The 21627-nt window shown below is 38.9% G+C and overlaps 1 protein-coding gene across 2 annotated transcripts in view; it reads left to right on the forward strand.

The window, feature by feature from the left end:
- Positions 1 to 21035, forward strand: part of oxnad1 (oxidoreductase NAD-binding domain containing 1) — a 38860-nt gene extending 17825 nt beyond the window's left edge. For both annotated transcript variants that reach the window (XM_063044060.1, XM_063044059.1), the window contains exons 5-7: positions 8156 to 8398; positions 10942 to 11038; positions 19472 to 21035. In XM_063044060.1, the coding sequence (XP_062900130.1) occupies positions 8156 to 8398; positions 10942 to 11038; positions 19472 to 19623 (492 nt within the window). In that variant the 3' untranslated portion in view covers positions 19624 to 21035. The remainder of the gene's footprint in view (positions 1 to 8155; positions 8399 to 10941; positions 11039 to 19471) is intronic.
- The last annotated feature ends 592 nt before the right edge of the window (positions 21036 to 21627 follow it).

Here is a 21627-nt window from a genome sequence, read left to right on the forward strand (position 1 = left end):
TAAAGCCATGAATTCCATCATCCAAATCATTGACATGTATTGTAAAAGGAAGCAGCCCCAACATGAAACCCTGTGGAACATCAACCAGAAAAGGCTCCCTTTATTTCCACTCTTTGCCTCCTACTAATCAGCCACTGCTTTATCCATGCTAGTATCTTTCCTGTAATACCACTGACTTCTAACTTGTTAAGCAGTGTCATGTGTGGCACCTGTCAAAGACCTGAAAATTAAAGTACACATCAACCAATTCTCCTTTGTCTATCCTGTTTGCTATTTCTTAAAAGAATTCTAGCAGATTCGTCAGGCAAGCTTTTCCCTTGAGGAAACTATGCTGATTTCAGCCTATTTTATCGTGTGTCTCCAAGTATCCCTAAACCACATCCGTGACAATCGACTCCCAACACCTTTCCAACCACAGGGGTCAGACTAACTGGCTGTAATTTACTTTCTATTGTCTCTATCCTTTCTTGAAGAGTGGAATGACATTTGCAATTTTCCCATCCTGCAGAATCATGCCAGAGTCTATTGATTCTTGAAAGACCATTACTAATGCCTCTGCAATGTCTTCAGCCACCTCTTTCAGAACTCTGGGGTGTAGACCATTTGGGCCAGGTGATTTATCTACCTTCAGGCCTTTTGTTTCCCAAGCAGCTTCTCCCTGGTACTGGCAACTTTACTCACTTCTGCTTCCTGACACTTTTGAACTTCCAGCATACTGCTGGTGTCTTCCACAGTGAAGGCTGATGAAAATACTTATTCAGTTCATCCACCATTACTTTGTCCCCCTATTACCACCTTTCCAACATCATTATGCAGTGGTCTGATATCTATTTTCATCTTTCTTTTACTATTTTTGTTAACTTTTTATATATCTGAAGAAATCTTTGGCATCCTCTTTAACATTATTGGCTATCGTATTCCTTCTGTTCCATCTTTGATTTTTTTTGAGTTGCCTTCTGTTGCTTTTAGAAGCTTCCCAATCCTTAACTTCCCACTAATTTTTGCTCTATTATATGCCCTCTCTTTAGCTTTTATGTTGGCTTTGACTTGTCAGCCGTGGCTGCATCATCCTGCTTTTAGAATACGACTTACTTGGGATGTATTAATCCTGCACCTTCTGAATTGCTCCCAGAAATTTCAGCCACTACTGCCCTGCCATCGTTCCTGTTAGAGTCACCTTCCAATCAGCTTTGGCCAACTCTTCTCTCATGCCTCTGTAATTCTCTTTACTCTACTGTAATACTGCCACGTCTGACTTTAGCTTCTCCCTCTCAAACCATAGGATGAATTCTGTCATATTATGATAATTTTTCCCTAAAGGTTCCTTTACCTTGAGCTGTAATCAATTCTGGTTCATTGCACAACGCTCCATAAGACTCAGGAGTAGAATTAGTTCATTTGGCCCATCGAGTCTGCTTCACCAATCACATGGCTGAGCCTTTTTTTTTTCCCCCCTAACCTGGCCTTCTCCCCATAATCTTTGATGCCATGTCAAGTCAAGAACCTGTCAATCTCTACCTTAAATATACCCAACAACCTGGCATCCACAGCTGCATGTGGCAACAAATTCCATAAATTCACCACCCTTTGGCTAAAGAAATTTCTCTGCATCTGTTTTGAAAGGGTGCCCCTCTATCCCTAGGCTGTGCCCTCTGTCCTAGACTCTCCCACCATGGGAAACATCCTTTCCACATCTACTCTGTCTAGGCCTTTCAACATTCAAAAGATTTCAGTGAGATTTTCCCACCCTCATCCTTCTGAATTCCAGCGAGTACAAACCCAGAGCCATCAAATGTTCCTCGTATGATAACCCTTTCATTCCTGGAATCATCCTTGTGAAACTCTTCTGGACCCTTTCCAATGCCAGCACTTTTTTTTTTAAGATGAGGAGCTCAAAACTGTTCACAGTACTCGGTGAGGCCTCACCAGTGCCTTAAAGACTCAGCATCACATCCTTGCTCTTGTATTCTAGACCACTTGAAATGAAGGCTAACATGATATTTGCCTTCCTCACTACTAACTCAACCTGCAAATTAACCTTCAGGGTGTTCTGCACTCAATCTAGAATAGCTGATCCCCTAGTGGGCTTGACCACAAGCTACTCTTAAAAAGCAATCTTGTCAGTGTTCTACAAATTCCCTCTCTTCAAGCACCAATCTGATTTTTCCCAATCTGCCTGCATATTGAAAAACCTCATGACTATCATAGAAAAGGCATATGTCAAAATGGCAATACTATCTCCTGTTGTAATTTGTATTCCACATCTTTGTTACAGTTCAGTGGCCTGTATATAACTCCCATTAGGGTCTTTTTACCTCTGCAGTTTTTTAGCTCTACCCATAAAGATTCTACACCTTCCAATCCTATGTCACCTGAGAATTTGATTTCATTTTTTACCAACAGTCATCAGCTATAATTTTCTTTCAGTATCTTATTTAAAATTTGTTAGAACTTGGCTTAAACTTAACCAGTTTAAATCTATAATTTATTTTTCAGTATATAATTTAAAATCAGTTTGAACATAGATTTAAACTGGTTAAGTTCCAAACTATTATTTCCTTTCAGTATATTATTTAAAATTAGTAGGAACATAGATTTAAACTGGTTGACAGAAGTGCATATTTTTGAAGTGTGACCTCCACATTCTGATTCTGATGGATGTAAACCTCATTACCACTAGCTGGTGCTATACCACTATTTCAGTGCCAGAATGCAGTCATTTGTGAGAAGAGGAAAAACGTGGTTTAACTGTTTTGTTTCTGAAAGAACCTAGTTGAATTAAATTTTTAAAAAATAAAAGCTTGTTGCATAATTAATGATATATTTCCTTGATGGCACTATTGGATGTAAGTGGTTTAATAATTTTTTCTCCTTATAATTTGGTGAAAAGTGCTACATGCAGTTTTAAATCTTTGGAAATTATACAGAACCCTGTGCCCAATCCAAGTCTGAGTTTCAGCAGTCATTTTAGCTATGAACTGCTGATGTACACAATGTTTAATAAAAATCTTCAGTTAGAAAAGCACATTCTAATGCTTGTGAATGTTTCCTTTTATTTTGTATTTCTTCAGTGTGGTATGTATAGATAGCTCTGACTCCTCGCTTTTTTTTCTCTCGTGCTGATGAAGGGTCTCTGCCCAAAACATCAACTGTACTCTTTTCCTGTGATGTGTCTCTTGTTTGTGAAAATGTGGTACTCATTTATTTTGTGTAACTTCTTGTTACTATTTGACTGCTAAGTTAGGAAATGAAACAGTTATTATTACAGATTAGCACTGACTACTGAGATTTCTGCTACAAAGCCAAGGAAATTCTAGTGGAAAACAAAACGAAGTAGAAAACTGAAAATGTTTTTTTTATATATATATTCACAAATGAGGAAGTTGCAGAAACTCTAGCAGTAGAAATTGAACATATATTCTGGGTAGAGTTTAAATTCTGGATTAAAATGTTGCATTGGTAATTCCACTACAAATTGTGTCCAAAATTCTGCAAACAATTTGTGTAATTATTTATAAATTGCCAAATGAATATTTGCCATAAAATCATACACTTAGACAATACTAAAAAGGCAATTTAAAAAAAAAAGTTCAGGATTGCCCTTCGTATGTTTGAATCCTGTCTTTTTTTGAGTTTGATTATACCATTCAAAATGGGGTAACCAAAATCATGTTAAAAAAACAATCTATATTTACAAGTAAGTTTTTTGTTATTAAAGATAACCTGTATGACCTGTACAAAAAGGACGGGTTACACTTAAATCCTCGGGGGACCAATATCCTGGCAGGGAGATTAGCGGGGGCTACTGAGGTGACTTTAAACTAGAATGGTTGGGGGGTGGGAATCAAATTAAAGCGGCTAGGTGTGAGGAGGTTAGTTCACAACAGAGGGATGGGAACCAGTGCAGAGAGACAGAGGGGTGTAAAGTGAGCGTAGAAGCAAAAAGTACAAAGGGGAAAAGTAAAAGTGGCAGGCCGACAAATCCAGGGCAAGCATTAAAAAGGGCTAAGAGAGTTGTAAAAGAGTGCCTGAAGGCTTTATGTGTCAATGCAAGGAGCATTCGTAATAAGGTGGATGAATTGAAAGTGCAGATTGTTATTAATGATTATGATATAGTTGGGATCACAGAGACATGGCTCCAGGGTGACCAGGGATGGGAGCTCAACGTTCAGGGATATTCAATATTCAGGAGGGATAGACACGAAGGAAGGGGAGGTGGGGTGGCGTTGCTGGTTAAAAAAGAGATTAACGCAATAGAAAGGAAGGACATAAGCCGGGAAGATGTGGAATCGATATGGGTAGAGCTGCGTAACACTAAGGGGCAGAAGACGCTGGTGGGAGTTGTGTACAGGCCACCTAACAGTAGTAGTGAGGTCGGAGATGGTATTAAACAGGAAATTAGAAATGTGTGCAATAAAGGAACAGCAGTTATAATGGGTGACTTCAATCTACATGTAGACTGGGTGAACCAAATTGGTAAAGGTGCTGAGGAAGAGGATTTCTTGGAATGTATGCGGGATGGTTTTTTGAACCAACATGTCGAGGAACCGACTAGAGAGCAGGCTATTCTGGACTGGGTTTTGAGCAATGAGGAAGGGTTAATTAGCGATCTTGTCGTGAGAGGCCCCTTGGGTAAGAGTGACCATAATATGGTGGAATTCTTCATTAACATGGAGAGTGACGTAGTTAATTCAGAAACAAAGGTTCTGAACTTAAAGAGGGGTAACTTTGAAGGTATGAGACATGAATTAGCTAAGATAGACTGGCAAATGACACTTCAAGGATTGACGGTGGATATGCAATGGCAGGCATTTAAAGGTTGCATGGATGAACTACAACAATTGTTCATCCCAGTTTGGCAAAAGAATAAATCAAGGAAGGTAGTGCACCCGTGGCTGACAAGAGAAATTAGGGATAGTATCAATTCCAAAGAAGTAGCATACAAATTAGCCAGAGAAAGTGGCTCACCTGAGGACTGGGAGAAATTCAGAGTTCAGCAGAGGAGGACAAAGGGCTTAATTAGGAAGGGGAAAAAAGATTATGAGAGAAAACTGGCAGAGAACATAAAAACGGACTGTAAAAGCTTTTATAGATATGTAAAAAGGAAAAGACTGATAAAGACAAATGTAGGTCCCCTGCAAACAGAAACAGGTGAATTGATTATGGGGAGCAAGGACATGGCAGACCAATTGAATAATTACTTTGGTTCTGTCTTCACTAAGGAGGACATAAATAATCTTCCAGAAATAGTAAGGGACAGAGGGTCCAGTGAGATGGAGGAACTGAGCGAAATACATGTTAGTAGGGAAGTGGTGTTAGGTAAATTGAAGGGATTGAAGGCAGATAAATCCCCAGGGCCAGATGGTCTGCATCCCAGAGTGCTTAAGGAAGTGGCCCAAGAAATAGTGGATGCATTAGTGATAATTTTTCAAAACTCGTTAGATTCTGGACTAGTTCCTGAGGATTGGAGGGTGGCTAATGTAACCCCACTTTTTAAAAAAGGAGGGAGAGAGAAACCGGGGAATTATAGGCCGGTTAGACTAACGTCGGTGGTGGGGAAACTGCTGGAGTCAGTTATCAAGGATGTGATAACAGCACATTTGGAAAGCGGTGAAATGATCGGACAAAGTCAGCATGGATTTGTGAAAGGAAAATCATGTCTGACGAATCTCATAGAATTTTTTGAGGATGTAACTAGTAGAGTGGATAGGGGAGAACCAGTGGATGTGGTATATTTGGATTTTCAAAAGGCTTTTGACAAGGTCCCACATAGGAGATTAGTGTGCAAACTTAAAGCACACGGTATTGGGGGTAAGGTATTGGTGTGGGTGGAGAATTGGTTAGCAGACAGGAAGCAAAGAGTGGGAATAAACGGGACCTTTTCAGAATGGCAGGCGGTGACTAGTGGGGTACCGCAAGGCTCAGTGCTGGGACCCCAGTTGTTTACAATATATATTAATGACTTGGATGAGGGAATTAAATGCAGCATCTCCAAGTTTGCGGATGACACGAAGCTGGGTGGCAGTGTTAGCAGTGAGGAGGATGCTAAGAGGATGCAGGGTGACTTGGATAGGTTGGGTGAGTGGGCAAACTCATGGCAGATGCAATTTAATGTGGATAAATGTGAAGTTATCCACTTTGGTGGCAAAAATAGGAAAACAGATTATTATCTGAATGGTGGCCGATTAGGAAAAGGGGAGGTGCAACGAGACCTGGGTGTCATTATACACCAGTCATTGAAAGTGGGCATGCAGGTACAGCAGGCGGTGAAAAAGGCGAACGGTATGCTGGCATTTATAGCGAGAGGATTCGAGTACAGGAGCAGGGAGGTACTACTGCAGTTGTACAAGGCCTTGGTGAGACCACACCTGGAGTATTGTGTGCAGTTTTGGTCCCCTAATCTGAGGAAAGACATCTTTGCCATAGAGGGAGTACAAAGAAGGTTCACCAGATTGATTCCTGGGATGGCAGGTCTTTCATATGAAGAAAGACTGGATGAACTGGGCTTGTACTCGTTGGAATTTAGAAGATTGAGGGGGGATCTGATTGAAACGTATAAGATCCTAAAGGGATTGGACAGGCTAGATGCAGGAAGATTGTTCCCGATGTTGGGGAGGTCTAGAACGAGGGGTCACAGTTTGAGGATAGAGGGGAAGCCTTTTAGGACCGAGGTTAGGAAAAACTTCTTCACACAGAGAGTGGTGAATCTGTGGAATTCTCTGCCACAGCAAACTGTTGAGGCCAGTTCATTAGCTATGTTTAAAAGGAAGTTAGATATGGCCCTTGTGGCTACAGGGGTCAGGGGGTATGGAGGGAAGGCTGGGTTCTGAGTTGGATGATCAGCCATGATCATAATAAATGGCGGTGCAGGCTCGAAGGACCGAATGGCCTACTCCTGCACCTATTTTCTATGTTTCTATGTTTCTATGTTTCTAAGAGAACTTTTCTGATTAGAGTACAGTAATGAATTCCTTTTTAGATTTTATAAAACATTTATTAATGACATTACAATGTGAGTTTAAGTTAAAGAAAGGCATCTTCCATTCTTGCAAATGTGTTGTGATTTGTTTTCAGGACGGGGGCGCTTCTACTATAATGCCTTTTGAAATCTCAGAAAATATTAAGAAAAACTGAAGTAGTACTGCAGTTTGAACTGAAAATTGTGTAAGCTACAGAAAATACCAGGCTGCAATCTTTAACATTGACCTCATGATCATTGTTAAGAAACTAGAAATTAAGGGGGAAGCCTTGATTCATACTTCAGTGTTAATTGATAATGTATTTACCTTTTTGTAACTCAATTGCTACTTTGGGAATTGATATGCTGATTACATAGAATATGTATACATAAAGACTGTGCAAGCACATGAATGCATTTAAACTGAGCGTGGAGTTGATTTGAAGAGCACGCTGATCGCCTAGATGAGATTGCCAATCAAAACTTTGAAGTCCAGCTTCAGGGCTTTCATTTTACTTTATTGTTCCTTCCTCCATTCCACACTATTTTTAAAGATTAATTTTTTAAAAATCTGTGATTTGAATACCTATGCTTAACGCTTAACTTTTCCATATCCCCCTTCAAATCCAGAGAGTGTGCATGAGAGAAAGCTGTCTATATTCCAGTCCCCCGATTCCTCTCGTAGATCATCAGTCTAGTGCCTGAAATGGTGCATGGTCCCAATGAAAGTTTGCAATAGGACCTACTTGTGAAAACCAAGCAACTACATTTTGATGGATGTTAGTAACTCTCAACTTATGATAAATCTGAAACTCCATCAGGCTGTTAAGTCATCCAGAGATGTGTAGAGCAGGGATGCCCAGCCCTTTTTTTTTTAAAATGCCATGGACCCTTGCCATTAACCAAGGGGCCTCAGGACCCCAGGTTAGGAACCACTGATTTAGAGGGATCCAAGGTCATGAATACCACAAAAGAGGGAATGGGAGTGAGGGGAAGAAAATGCATTCCTAAATATGTGGCCAAGTTAAAGTTGGAACAGAGTTGGGTTTAATTTCTCACTTAATTTGCAGTATCAAGATATAATTGTTTGGAAGACAACAGGTATTCAGGAGGCATTTTAGTTTCTTCATAGAGCCTCCCCAAAAGTGGTAGGTTTTTTTTGAAATGCTTTCTTGACAAATATTTTTTCTTTTTTAGTGCAACATTGGTTCAGAGGTAACACTTCGTGTCGGAGGTGATTTCTTCTTTGACCCTCAGCCTTCTGATACTCCGGTGGATCTGTTGTTGGTTGCAGGTGGTGTGGGCATTAATCCCTTGTACTCTATACTCCTGCACATTGCTGATCTCCACAGACTTCAAGAAATGGAGCATTGTAAATACAAACCTGGTTCAGTACATCTATACTTCAGTGCTAAGAACACAGAAGAACTTCTTTTCAAGGTTAGAATTTGTTTTACATCTTTCTTAATCAGTGTGTGAATTGGACAGCTTGTGTAGTCTATGGACTGATGCTAAGAACACAGAAGAACTTCTTTTCAAGGTTAGAATTTGTTTTACATCTTTCTTAATCAGTGTGTGAATTGGACAGCTTGTGTAGTCTATGGACTGATGTGTATCGTAGCCATTTAAACTAGTTTACAGCAGACAATTGAATAAGCTTTATTTACATTAATGGTCTAACATTATATTAAATCTGTGGCTTAATTAAATTTCCTTAGCTATGAATTAGAGGTGTAATGCTGCCAATGCAATTTCAACATTTCCTTTAGTATGTTGTTCTCTGAAATATTCATGTAAAAGCAATGATGCATGTGGTCCAGTATTTTTCCCATGTTTGAAAATACCTTTAGCCATTAATAATCTGGCATTGCTTGTTGGTGCCATTTCTGACTCTGAAACAGGCGCAAAGCCTAATGATAATCAACAAGTTACTAACGTGTCCACGTACCTTTTGCAAACGTTTAATACTTCAGTTTAAAATACACGTGGAAATTTGAAATTAATCCTTTGCTTATGGAATTTGCATAAATTGTGCTATCTTTAGACTCTTTCTGTTTCCCACCTTTCTCTAACGGCACTAACAGAATTAAGGATGTTACAGCAACATGGTATTAAGTTTTATTGATACTTTTAGTTGCTTAAACATTTTTTAGTTTTTTAAAAAACTGTACTACTATACTAATTTATTCTATTAAAGAATTTTTTAAAAGTAAAATCCATATTCCAGAGGTGAAGTTCTCAACAGAGTTTAGTAAACTTGAGGCAAATAAATTTTTATATTTGATGTATGGAGTAGAATACTAGATCATTTGATACACTTCATTCAGAAGGTCATTAGGAAAGGTTAAATGATATCTAATGAGACAATTATCAGTGGCAATATTTGAGGAACAACAAAGATGGTCAAAGTTTCAGAATAGGGAGGTAGACAGTTTTAATTGATTATTCATGTGAAGTAAGGCTTATTTGAAGAGTGAGCAGGACATGGAACTTTTACTTCCATGCTGATAACTCCCTTTTTAAAGATATTCAAGGACTGTTTCCACCAGCTTTTAAGAGTAAGAGTTTCTAAGATAAGATTCATTACAAGAAATTATTTCTGCTCATCATTGTCTAAACCTAGGTTCAGCCACAAAAAAATTTCTCCACTTCCACCTTTTCAAGATTCATCAAAATACTGTGTTTCAGTAAAATGACCTAAACTCAAGCAGATGTAAACCAGCAGACAACTTTCCCATTCTATGTATCAGTCTCGTAAGCTTATTGTGAAATACTTCCCATGCACTTGCATCCTTGCATAAGCAAAGAACTGCGACTACAAATGTTACCACAAACGCCATGTATAACTAAAGCACAACCTCCTTAGTTTAGTAATTAAATTCCCCTAGAAATCTTATTTTTCCTACCAAAAATGACACTTCTATATTTCCCACATGATTTTTAATTTGCCAGTTCTCTGAACATCACTTTAAAAGGATAACAAAATTAGCTTTATTTGTCACTTTTTTGTCAACCAGCCACACAGTTGGTGGATGTGCTGGAGGCTTCCGGTCAACGTAGTGTACCCACAGGTTACTAACCCTAATTCATGTCTTTGGTATGTGGGAGGAAGCCAGCGCACCTGGAGGAAACTGGAGCAGTGTCGGGTAACACATATGCTCCTTCCAGGCTGCAATGAGAAATGAATCCTGATTGCTGGCTTTGTAAAGCCTTGTGCTACCATGCTGCCCATAATAAAGGAATATAGATAGGTGAGATTCTTCCGTAACTTTCATATCTACAAAAATATCTGTATATTTGTGTCATCAGTAACTTTAGCAACTTTGGACATTAGCATTGGAAAGCATTTTGCTCTCTTTGCTTCCATGCTTCTTGATGCAATTTTCTTTTGAAAGAAATGAATCAGGTCTTAACAAAATTTGAAAAATAGGTAGCACTTTCTCCTGAGATGCCTCCACTTTTATAGTATGCAGAATATTGACAAAGTACTGTTTTTTAGCTGGAGAAAAGAGGTGTGGCTACTTTCTTTACTGATTACACTGCAGCCACGTGATTTCTTAAGTCACTTCAGAGGCAACTATAAAATTGTCAGGGAATAAGGGTAAGGCTGGCATTACTCAATGATAACAGTGAAGCAGTTACATTTTTTTGTAATCATTTGATACTTAGTCATCTCATAAATCATAACAAATTTACTGCATTGATATTCACCGGTTACCTTAATTAAGAGTAAAGTATACAGCCACTGGATAATTGCTAGTAATTATTACTAAACTGCTATAAATTTAATTCAGTTGGTTCTCCAAGATTTTTATTTTAAGTTCCCATATTTGCTTCACTGGTAATAAGGTTTTCTTAGGCTGGTAAATTCACCTGCCTTTTTTTCCACTTTTTTGTTCCATTCACTGGCTCTAATGGATGCATTTCTCATTCCTACAGTAAAGTTATTTGTTTAATCATGTATGCTGCAATCTGTCTTCCAGAGAGAGATCATAAACCTAGCAAATGAGTTTTGTGGAAAAATCAGCTGTCATTTTCATGTGACACAACAGATTTCTGAAATACCGCCTTATGTAACTGGTAAGCTTTAGAAATGTTTTGGTTTTATTGAATTCAGTTTTTAGTAGGTTTAGCATTGTCGCTAATTTTAATCTGGATCAAACAATATATATGAAGCTGATGAATAAGAATTTGTCTTGTGTTGACATTTAATTAAGACTTAATTTTATGAACACAAATATTTTTATTGCAATTGTCACAAATTTATACAATATGCATATAATTTGATGATAATTGCATAGCTCCCATTTCAGCCTTATGACTATACACAGCTGTATGAAAAGTAATCTAATTCTTTGATACAGTACTTTGTATTTGTGGTGAGACGGGTGGAGAAAAGATAGATCAGAATACCAGATAATTAACAGAAAGAGTAGGCAGATATCAGTGTACAAATATACTGTACAATTCCCCAAAAGCAAATGTGTAGTAATTGAGAGGCCAGAGCTCAAGAAAATTGAAATTCAAATCCTTAGCGACCGTGTGAAGGAACTGCAACTGCAGCTCGATGACCCTCGGCTTATATGGGAGAAAGAGGAGGTAATGGATAGGAGCTACAGGGAGATAATGGCCCCTAAGTTGCAGGAAATGGGTTCCTAGGTGCCCCGAGAGGAAAATGGAAAAAGCAGCCAGTGCTGAGTACCCCTGTGGCTGTTTCCCTCTAAGTGTATCACTTTAGATGCTGTTGGGGGTGGGGGCTCACCAGAAGGAAGCCATAGCTGAAAGATCATAGTTGAAGGAAGCGTATTGTATCAAAAGAACAGGCAGGTAGGCAGAGGGAGTGGGGATGGCTCTGTTGGTTTGAAATAAATGAAATCAAATCCTTAGAGCTGACAAAGGATCAGAATGTGTAGAATCCTTGTGGGTAGAGGTAAGACATTGCAAGGATAAACTGACCCCAATGGGAGTTGTATACAGGTCTCTGAACAGTAGCCAGGATGTGGGAGATAAAGCAGGCATGTTAAAAAGGTCCATGTTTCAATAATCATGGGGGATTTCAATATACAATTAGATTTGGAAAATCAGGTTGGTGCTGGATCCCAAGAGAGGAAATTGTAGAATACTCATGAAATGACTTTTTAGAGCAGCTTGTGGTTAAGCCCATTAGGGGAACGGCAATTCTGGATTGGGTGTTATGTCATGAGCCAGGTTTGATTAGAAGCTTAAGGTAAAGGAACCCTTAGGAGGCAGTGATCATAATAATAGAATTCACCTTGAAGTTTGAGAAGAAGTTAAAATTGGATATATCAGTATTACAATGAAGTAAAGGGAGTTATAGGGGCATGGGAGAGGAGCTGGCTAAATTTGATTAGAAGGGGATACTAGCAGGAATGGTGGCAAAACAGCAATGGCTGGTGTTTCTGGGAGGAAATTCAGAAGGTGCAGGAAAGATACATCCCATAGATAAAAGTATTCTATAGGGGGTAATGAGGCAACCTGGCTGACAAGGGAAGTCAAAGACAGCATAAAAGCAAAAGAGGGCATATAATATAGCAAAAATTAGTGGGAAGGTAGAGGATTCTAATAAAGGAAGAAAAGATTAAATATGAAGGAAAATTAGCCAATAATATAAAAGAGAATACACAGTATTTTTCAGATCTGTAAAGAGTTTAAAAAAGAGTGGATATCAATCCACTGGAAAATGATGCTGGAGTAATGGGGAATAAAGAAATGGCAGACAAACTTTAGTATTTTGCATCTGTAAAATGCATCTGTAGAAGGCAGTAGTAGAATGCCAGAAATGTGAGAGTGTCAGGGGGCAGAAGTGAGTTATTACTAAGGAGAAGGTGCTTGGGAAGCTGGAAGTTCTGAAGGTAGATTAGTCACTGGGCCAGATAAACTATACCCCAGAGTCCTGAAAGAGGTAGCTGAAGAGATTGTGGAGGTAATGGTAATGATTTTTCAAGAATCATTAGATTCTGGAATAGTTCCTGAGGACTAGAAAATTGCAAATATCTCTTTATTTGAAGGCAGAAGAAAGGAAATTATAGGTCGGTTAGCCTGACCAGTGGCTGGGAAGATGACATTTCAGGGTACTTGGAAGCACTTGATAAAATGGCCCAAAGTCTGCATGGTTTTCTAAAGTGGAAATCTAGCCTGACAAAACAGTTGGAATTTTTGGAGGAAATAACAGGCAGGATAGACAAGGGAGAGTCTGCTGATGTTTATTTGAATTTGCCTTTGACAAGGTGCTGCACATGAGACTACTCAATAAAATAAGAGCCCATAGTATTATGGGAAAGCACTAAAATAGATAAAGATTGAGTTGCAGGAAGCCAAGACTGGGAATAAGGGTTGCCTGTCAGTGACTAGTGGTGTTCTGCGAGGATCGGTGTTGGGACTGCTTCTTTTCACGTTGTATGTCAATGATTTGGATGAAGGAATTGATAACTTTGTGGAATGTTTGCAGACAGTACAAAGATGGGTTGAAGGGCAGGTACTGTTGAGGAAGCAGAAGGATATAGACAGATTAGGGAATGGGCTAAGAAGTGGCAGGTGGAATATAATGTAAGGAAGTGCATGGTCATGCACTTTGGCAGAAGGAATAAAAGTGTGTGCTCTTTTGTAAATGGAGGGGGGTGAGTTTAAAAAATCAGATGGCTTGGGAGTCCTCAACCAGGATTTCCTAAAGATCAACTTGCAGTTTGAGTTGATAGTAAGGAAGGCAAATGAGAGGACTAGAATTCAAACATAAGGATGTACTGACTTAGGGTATTGGTCAGACCGCACTTGGAGTACTATGAGCAGTTTTGGACCCCTTACCTAAGAAAGGATGTGCTGGCATTGGAGAGATTCCGAAGGAGGTTTATGATAATGATCCTAGGAATGAAAGGATTAACAAAATGAGGAGCTTTTTGTGGCTCTGGTCCTATATTTGATGAAGTTTAGAAGAATGAAGGGGGATCTCATTGAAATCTATTGAATACTGGACAACGGGGTGACCAGTTGGGGCACCCTTTGAGAGAAGGGTAGTGCAGTCTGATGTGTCCAGAATGAACATTAAACTTTCCTTAATAGTAATATTGGTATTGCTTTGCTTTGGAAATTGAAGAAGAAAACCTAAGTTTATTAAAGAAGAATGATGCGTAGCAAGGCAAATATAGGGCACTTTTGATGGCATCATTTCTGGTTGATCTGCCACCCTTGTGCCTCCTGTCATTCTGGAGATGTGCAGCCCTTTCATCCCCCATCTCTTCATCTCTTCTGCTATTTGTTCTTTGTCTCTGATCCTGGAGACGTGCATTTCTCAGCTCCTTTGTCTCTTCCTCGCTCCTCCTCCTATGCCAGTTGTTGTCATTTTGGAGTTGTGCATGACTCTCCTCCTCTGTCTCTTCATCTTTTTTGTCCTGACTCTTTGATCCTGGAGTCATGCGGCCCCGGCCTCATCCAATTCTTGTTCTCTCCCTCTCCTTGCTACACTACTGTGCTGCCCATTATTCCAGTCCCTTTGAAATATCCACTTCTATCAGAATCTCGATAATTTGGAAATGTGGGAGAATAATTCGATAAATACAGAAATGGAGTTTGTAGCAGCCAATTCTAATAAATTAATTGCCACTGTTGGATCGTTAGCCTTGTATGACGTGCCCTCCAGTTATTTTAGTAATGTTCCAAAAGTCAAAGAACTGTATTCAATCCTTTGTTAGCAACTAGCAAAATGTACAATCTTGAAGCAAAGAAAATTAAGCGTAACTAAGCAGTCAACAAAAGATGTGATGTTCCTCAATCCCCATCTCCCTACTGCCCAGAACAAAGCATGAATATGTAACTTATTCCCTTCACTTTTACCACACCCCACTTGCATGACTGACTACCATAATAAACATGCAGCTCAGAATACAATGCAGATATAGAAGAAATGCCTGGTTCCTACATTCCAGCCCCCTAATTATTATATCATAATTACAACTACAAAAACACAGCAAACATGTTATTTTAACATTCACACAAACGTCCTCTTTCTGGTAAGTGATCTATCCTGGATCATGATCTTCTCTTGACAAACTTAGTTGTTCTTCTTGACTGTATTCAGGGAAATCTGTCTTGGATTGTTGCCAAAACTCATCCAAGTGCAAAATTTAAATTGTTAACTGTCAGCTCTGGCCAAGCATGATTGCTGCCACCATCATGGTCTCCTTTCAGTGGTCCATTAACAGTCCAACTCAACATGTTCTGATTGCATGAGTTCCATCATTAACACTGCAAATCACTTGCAATGGCTCCCATTCTTTAGGCTTGTGCACCCCTATCACCAGCTCAATTTCTGACAAATGAATATGCTTCAGGTGAGACCATTCCTGAAGATCTCTCTGAGGAATGTTCCCTTTCTAGTCAGGCATATGTTCCTGCATATAGATGTTGGGTAGTTCATACTATCTAAGCCAACCACTTACAATTCTGAAACAACATAGCTACTCACAACCTTCTCTTGATCCATGGTATGTAAGAGAATGTGTTTCTTTCCCTGTCAGGTTGAACTTGTTCATAAGGCTCGCTGTTGAGAACACTGCTGTACTTCCTTAATCTAGGAAAGCTCAAGTAACCATTGTCCTGTTACTATTCATAGACTTCACATGAATTATAGGATGTTCACGATCATGATTGCCAGCAAACCCCGCCCCCCCCCGACAAGTTCTCAAAGGTAACGTCAGGTGAACTGTTCGAGAAAAGAGAGAGTCATCATAATCATCAGTCTTGCCTTCAGTGCTGTTCTTGCAAGTCCTCGTAAATGAATGATATTGTAATGGATCACCATTGAAGATTTGAATCTCTCTTTTAGGCAGAGATGCCATTTGTTGTTGCATCACTAAGCTTGCTATTTTCTTTTGCATCCTTGTGGCCTCCAGAGCACTATTGAGACTTTTATCACCTGAAACACGAGTGTCACTATACTGGAGATTGATGTCATCAGAGGTACCTTGTGCTATTGGATATGGCATTGGTTCAGAGTGCCTCTCTGCAAGCTGGGAGTGAACATCACAAACTACCCTTTGGGGTTCAAACTCGTGGCTCATAGACATTTGAGAAACATAGGTCTATGGTGAGAGATCCTGTCCTGCTGGAGCACGTTTGGCACCCACAGCACTTGAAACCCTTAGCACCTAAACTTGGCCATCTGTGCTGCAATTTCTTCCTGCAACTTAAAACTGCTCCTTTCCTATCCATAGCTGTTCTTCCAGCTGCTCCTCTTGCTCTTCCAAAGCATGTTTGTCTTTCAGTAATTGTAGCTGTGCAAGTACTGCAGCTAAATTGACCTCTTGTTTTAATACATGTAGAGGAGGCATCAGATGCATGGGCTGCTCTGCTAGCAATAGAACCTGCTGCACACACATTAGATGCACTGTCTTCAGGGTGAACGTCATCCTGAAAATGATCAGTTTTATGCATGGTTACAGCATGCTCTGGCTTTATAAATATTTTCATTTCCTCCAGCAATTTGATCTTCAATATTGCATGTTTGTTTCAACCATTGTTCAGACTCTGCTGTGACTGTATTAATAAGAGTATCAATATTTGCAGTTAGCTTGCTCTGAGATGGGCATTAAAGACCACAGCAAGTTGTGTTGCTTAGCAACATCTTCATGATGATTTTTAAAATTACTCAAATGAGACTGCACTCGCAAAACATCTTCTGGTACCAGGAAACTTCTAATTAATGGTATTAAATAATTAATCTTAACTATTTTATCGTAGTCCTTTAAAGTAGTCATTATAAATTTGAGTTGCCAAAGCTTTCCCAGTAAGTTTAATTGACTTCAAGATCACTATGTCCAGCTTGACTCGTGTTGTTTTTGAAGTGCACAAACCAGACAAAAAAATGGCATTCACTTCAATAGTTCCATTTAAAATCAGAAATGTACGCAATATACATCCTGAAATTCTTGTTCTTTGCAGACATTCATGAAAACAGAAGTGCCCCAAAGATTGAATGAGTAAAAATGTAAGAAACCCCAAGCCTCCCTACTCCCTGTCCCACACAAGCAACAGCAATGCAATGACCTCCCACCTCCACCCACTTCCGTAAAAAAAGCATCAGCACTCTCCACCCACCAAGCAAGCAATAGCAAAGCCCCCAAGAAAAATCATGATTTGCAGTGCAACACAAACTAATCGCTCGCTGACAATTCGACATACCAGAGGCTCTCTCTCGTCCCAATAAAGGGACGGAGAGGTGTCCCCTTTCACAGCGAAAGGGGAGACATGATGATAACAATTTGCTGATTTGCAATGATAAAGTCTTCGCAATGCTTTTTTCCAAGTTCTCCAACTTGATAATCAGCAACAAACTCTGAGAGTGAGATTCAGTCACTGAATACAGAGCCTCTGACAGTTAATCTGCTGCTTCCGACGTTCTGTTTTCTCCCATGGCACTTTGGTTGGTGGCATCAGCATAGAATCAGCCTGTCCACGGGGCCGCTAAGCCTCAGAACCCCAAAGGCGCGCTCGTCTTCCAGACCACATCCTCGGGATTTTGAAAAGTGGCTGGTCATGAGCCCCGAGGAGAGGGTTCCACCACCGCAAAGAACCATAGTCTGAGTGTAACTCCAGGTCAGGATCTTCTTCTGAACCCCATCCACTCTGAAAAGGAAAAATACAAAACACCAACTGTAGAAATTAAGCTGTTTCTGCACCTGAGTCTAAGGAGTTGCTGTTAAGTGCCATCATAGCTCTGCCCCAGTACCTCTTCTCATCATCAGGTGTTCAATATTTTTACAGAACCAAGCAGTAAATTCCACAGTACAGAGTTTACAGTCAATGATTGTTCCAAACTGTGTTCTAAACCCAAGCACACAGCACAAATCAACAAAAGATTATTACTTGCTTTGACCTGCTTTTGGCTGTAGTGCTTCTAATGTCACAGACACATCCAAATGCTGACGTTTGCTTGCTATAACTGTTGAAGTCTTTTGTTGACAGAACGTAGCGGCCAATTCTAACAAATTAATTGCCGCTGCTGGCAACCCCACAGATTGTTATTCTTGGATGATGCCCTCTCCAGTCACTCTAGTAATGATGTTACAAAAATCAAACTAGCAACTAGCAAATCATAGTCTTGAAGCAGTGGAACTTAAATGATGAAAACTAAGTGGTCAACAAAAGCTGTGACATCTATTGGATCCCAGCTCCCCATTACCCAAAACAAAGCCTGAATACATAACTCATTCCCTTCACTTTTACAATGCCCCTACACACATGACTAACTACCATAATATACACACAGCACAGAATACAATGCAGATGGAGAACAGATGCATGGCTCCTACAGAGTTCATGCAGTTAGGCGGAGAAGTAAGGAGCTTGCTGTGGAATAGGGTTATTAAAGCCAGGGTGTGAAGGGAGAAGAGGTCTTTTTTTTTGTGTAATTATTGGCTTGGTGGTAGTGCATTTCTGGGTTTAAACTCAACCATCTGCGTTTTGAGCATATAATTGACATGTGAGTTTCACTGTATTTCTGAGGGAAGACTCCAGTGCTAGAAGCTTTTGCTTTGTTAAAGAACTAATAAATTCTGTTGGATGATGCAAAGAATCTCTTAGCAGTTTTTGAAAAGAGCTTGAAATGTTCCTAATTTACTGGCCAATAGTTTTTTCAAACACCAAGACAACAATTAATTTTTATCCCATCATTGTGTTTAGAACCAATATTTGTGTACAAATTGTTACATTTGAGTATTGTGAAGTGTTCTGGGCCCCTTATCTAAGAAAAGCTGTGCTGGCATTGGAGAGGGTCCAGATGAGGTTCACAAGATGGAGATGAAAGGGTTAACATATAAGCAGTGTTTGATGGCTCTGAGCCTGTACTTGCTGGAGTTTAGAAGAATGGGGATGGGGATCTCATTGAAGCATATTGAATATTGAAAGGCTTAAACGGAGTGGATGTGAAGAGGATGTTTCCTATAGTGGGTGAGTATAGAATCAGAGCCCAAAGCCTCAGAATAGATAGATGCCCATTTAGAACAGATGAGGAGGAATTTCGTTAGCCAGAGGGTAGTGAACCTGTGGAATTAATTACCACAGACAGCTGAGGAGGCTAAGTCATTGAATATAATTAAAGTGGAGGTTGATAGGTTTTTGATCAGCAAGGGTGTCAAAGATTATAGGGAAAAGGCAGGAGAGTTTGAGAGGAATAATAAATCATCTCTGATGGAATGGTAGAGCAGACTAGAGGGGCTGAATGGCCTAATGCTGGCCCTGGTCTTATGGTCATTGCCATGTTTAAACAGTATATTTGTTTAAAGTATTTAATTGTATGTATTGCACTTTAAGAAAATCCAAATTTGTAAATCTTGCTATGGAAATACTGATATTTTTCTTTTAATTTATAACTATTGTTCACATTACTCATTATGTAATGATGACCACAGCTAAAATTAGTCTTGTGTAGTGCTTTGCTATATAGAAAATCTGATTGAGAATATAGTTATTTTGTAATTAATATGTTCATTTTTATTTTAGTTGGAAGAATATCTGAAGATACCCTGACACATGTGTCAAGAGATAACCTCTGCTATATTTGTGGTCCACCTCCAATGATAGAGTCTGTTTCTCAACAACTAGAAAAGCTTGGTGTCCCTAAAGAAAGTATAATTTTTGAGAAGTGGTGGTAGTGAGAGTCTAAAGGCAATTGGTTTCATTCTGGTAATCCAGCAGCATTTTATTACTTTGGTATGCACATTATTCTCAGGTGGCCTGTGCTTGGGTTTGATTCCCAGTTTAAAAATACTGCACAATACAGAAATTTAAGTTTGAGGTGTTATTCCAATAGTAAATGTATCCAAATATGTTATGTCATCAATTGCCATTGCATTGTTTCTATTAAAATTTTGAAATTGTACAGTTTTTGTACTTTTCGGCACAAACTATGGAAAAATATTAACTTTTATAATAGCTTTGATTAAACTGTTGAAAATTAAGCTGCCCCCACTATCTTCACATCAGGGTAAGTTAATTTTCTGGACCTGTCTATAATACCATAATCAAAGGACTCCATCTCAGACAACTCCCAGATGCAGTACAACCATAAAAGTACAAGTTAGCTTGCAGTGCATTATATGATGTCAGTCAGGTTGCATATCATGAATAATTCTAGCAAGAGTTCTTTTGGAATTTTTTTTAATACTGAAGAACAAATGTACTAAAAATTACAACACAAAAGGAAGGCATTTGTCCCATCATATCTGAACCCTGTAGGAAAAGAACTACCAAAGCTATTTCCATCTTTCAGTAAAATAATAGATAATTGAAATGAGTCATGGAACCAATATTTTCATAACTTTCCTTGAGTTCTACATGAGTAGTTCAGTCATGCTGATTGTACGGTATAAGGGTTTATTCTGAGTGTGAATTAGATACCTGAAGTATTACTAGTTTCTAATAAAATACAAAGGGCATCTATGTCTCATCATATTGCACCACTATAATTTAGTAGCTGTACCTGTAATCCATGCTTTTGAAACTTTCTTTTATTATGGGCACAGGTACAGATCATCATCATCAGGTGCCATGGCTAGTTTGAGCTTTGACTGCCATGGCCCACACTCCTGTTTCGGGTCAAGTGGATCAATTCACTGGTATTCATTTCCAGTTCTCTGGCTGCTGTCTCCATCATCATTTGTCTTTGTCTTCTTGCTTTCTTCCCTTCAGTCTTTCCCATAATTACCATGCATTCTAACTCCCCTTTCCTAATCACATGTCCAATGAAGTTACATTGCCTTTTCATGATCTCATACATTATTTCTATACAGGTACAGATAACTTTTATAATATATTTAGTTAGAACAATGTGGTGTATATCTTCACAATAGTTATATTTTCTGTTCAATACTTAACAGTAATTTATCATGAACTACAGATCCATTTCTATATAGTATGTCATTGAATGTTATTTCCCTTTGTAATTGCTTTATAGAATAAAATACTGACATGTCTTGTGATCCTATAGAACTGTGATGTCAAAAGGGGTATCTCTTTGGCAAAAAGAAAATCGAATGCTTTGTGTCTGCTATAATAAATTATTTAGATTGCTTTCTCCTGTTTTTTTTTAAATCACATTGCTCATTCATTTCACTTTTATGTATAAAACTTCTAACAACAAACAAAACCACATGATATTCTTTTCTGGGATAGATAAATAAAAGACTCAAAGATCTTCAGTTCTTTATACCTGAAGTTTGCATCAGTCAAATGACATCTATTATTAGTCACTTTTAAATTCTTTGCACAACTTTTCATGTGATGAATTGTCATTTGCAAATGTAAAAAGAAAATTTGTGTCTGGTGTAACACATATAAAATGCTGCAGGAACTACGATGAGTTGAGGTACTGAAGAGGTTTAGTGTGATAAGCTGGAAAAAAAAAACTTCTCTATCCAGGTTCATGAGTCAACAGATTTCACCAATATATGTCATGTTGTATTTGTAAGATTTGTAAATGATGGTGAAATTCAAGAAAATCTTTTCTGTTGCAAAGAGCTGAATGAAACAAGCAAAGGACCAAGATATTTTTAATGTTTGGTCTTCATATCTGGAAACAAAGGCTTGGAGGAACTGTGTTGCTATCTTTACTGATGGTTGGCTCCATGAGAGGTTTCATTTCTCTTGTAAACAAAACA

This window comes from Mobula hypostoma, chromosome 3, assembly GCF_963921235.1.
Source record: "Mobula hypostoma chromosome 3, sMobHyp1.1, whole genome shotgun sequence".
Taxonomy (NCBI): Eukaryota; Metazoa; Chordata; class Chondrichthyes; order Myliobatiformes; family Myliobatidae; genus Mobula; species Mobula hypostoma.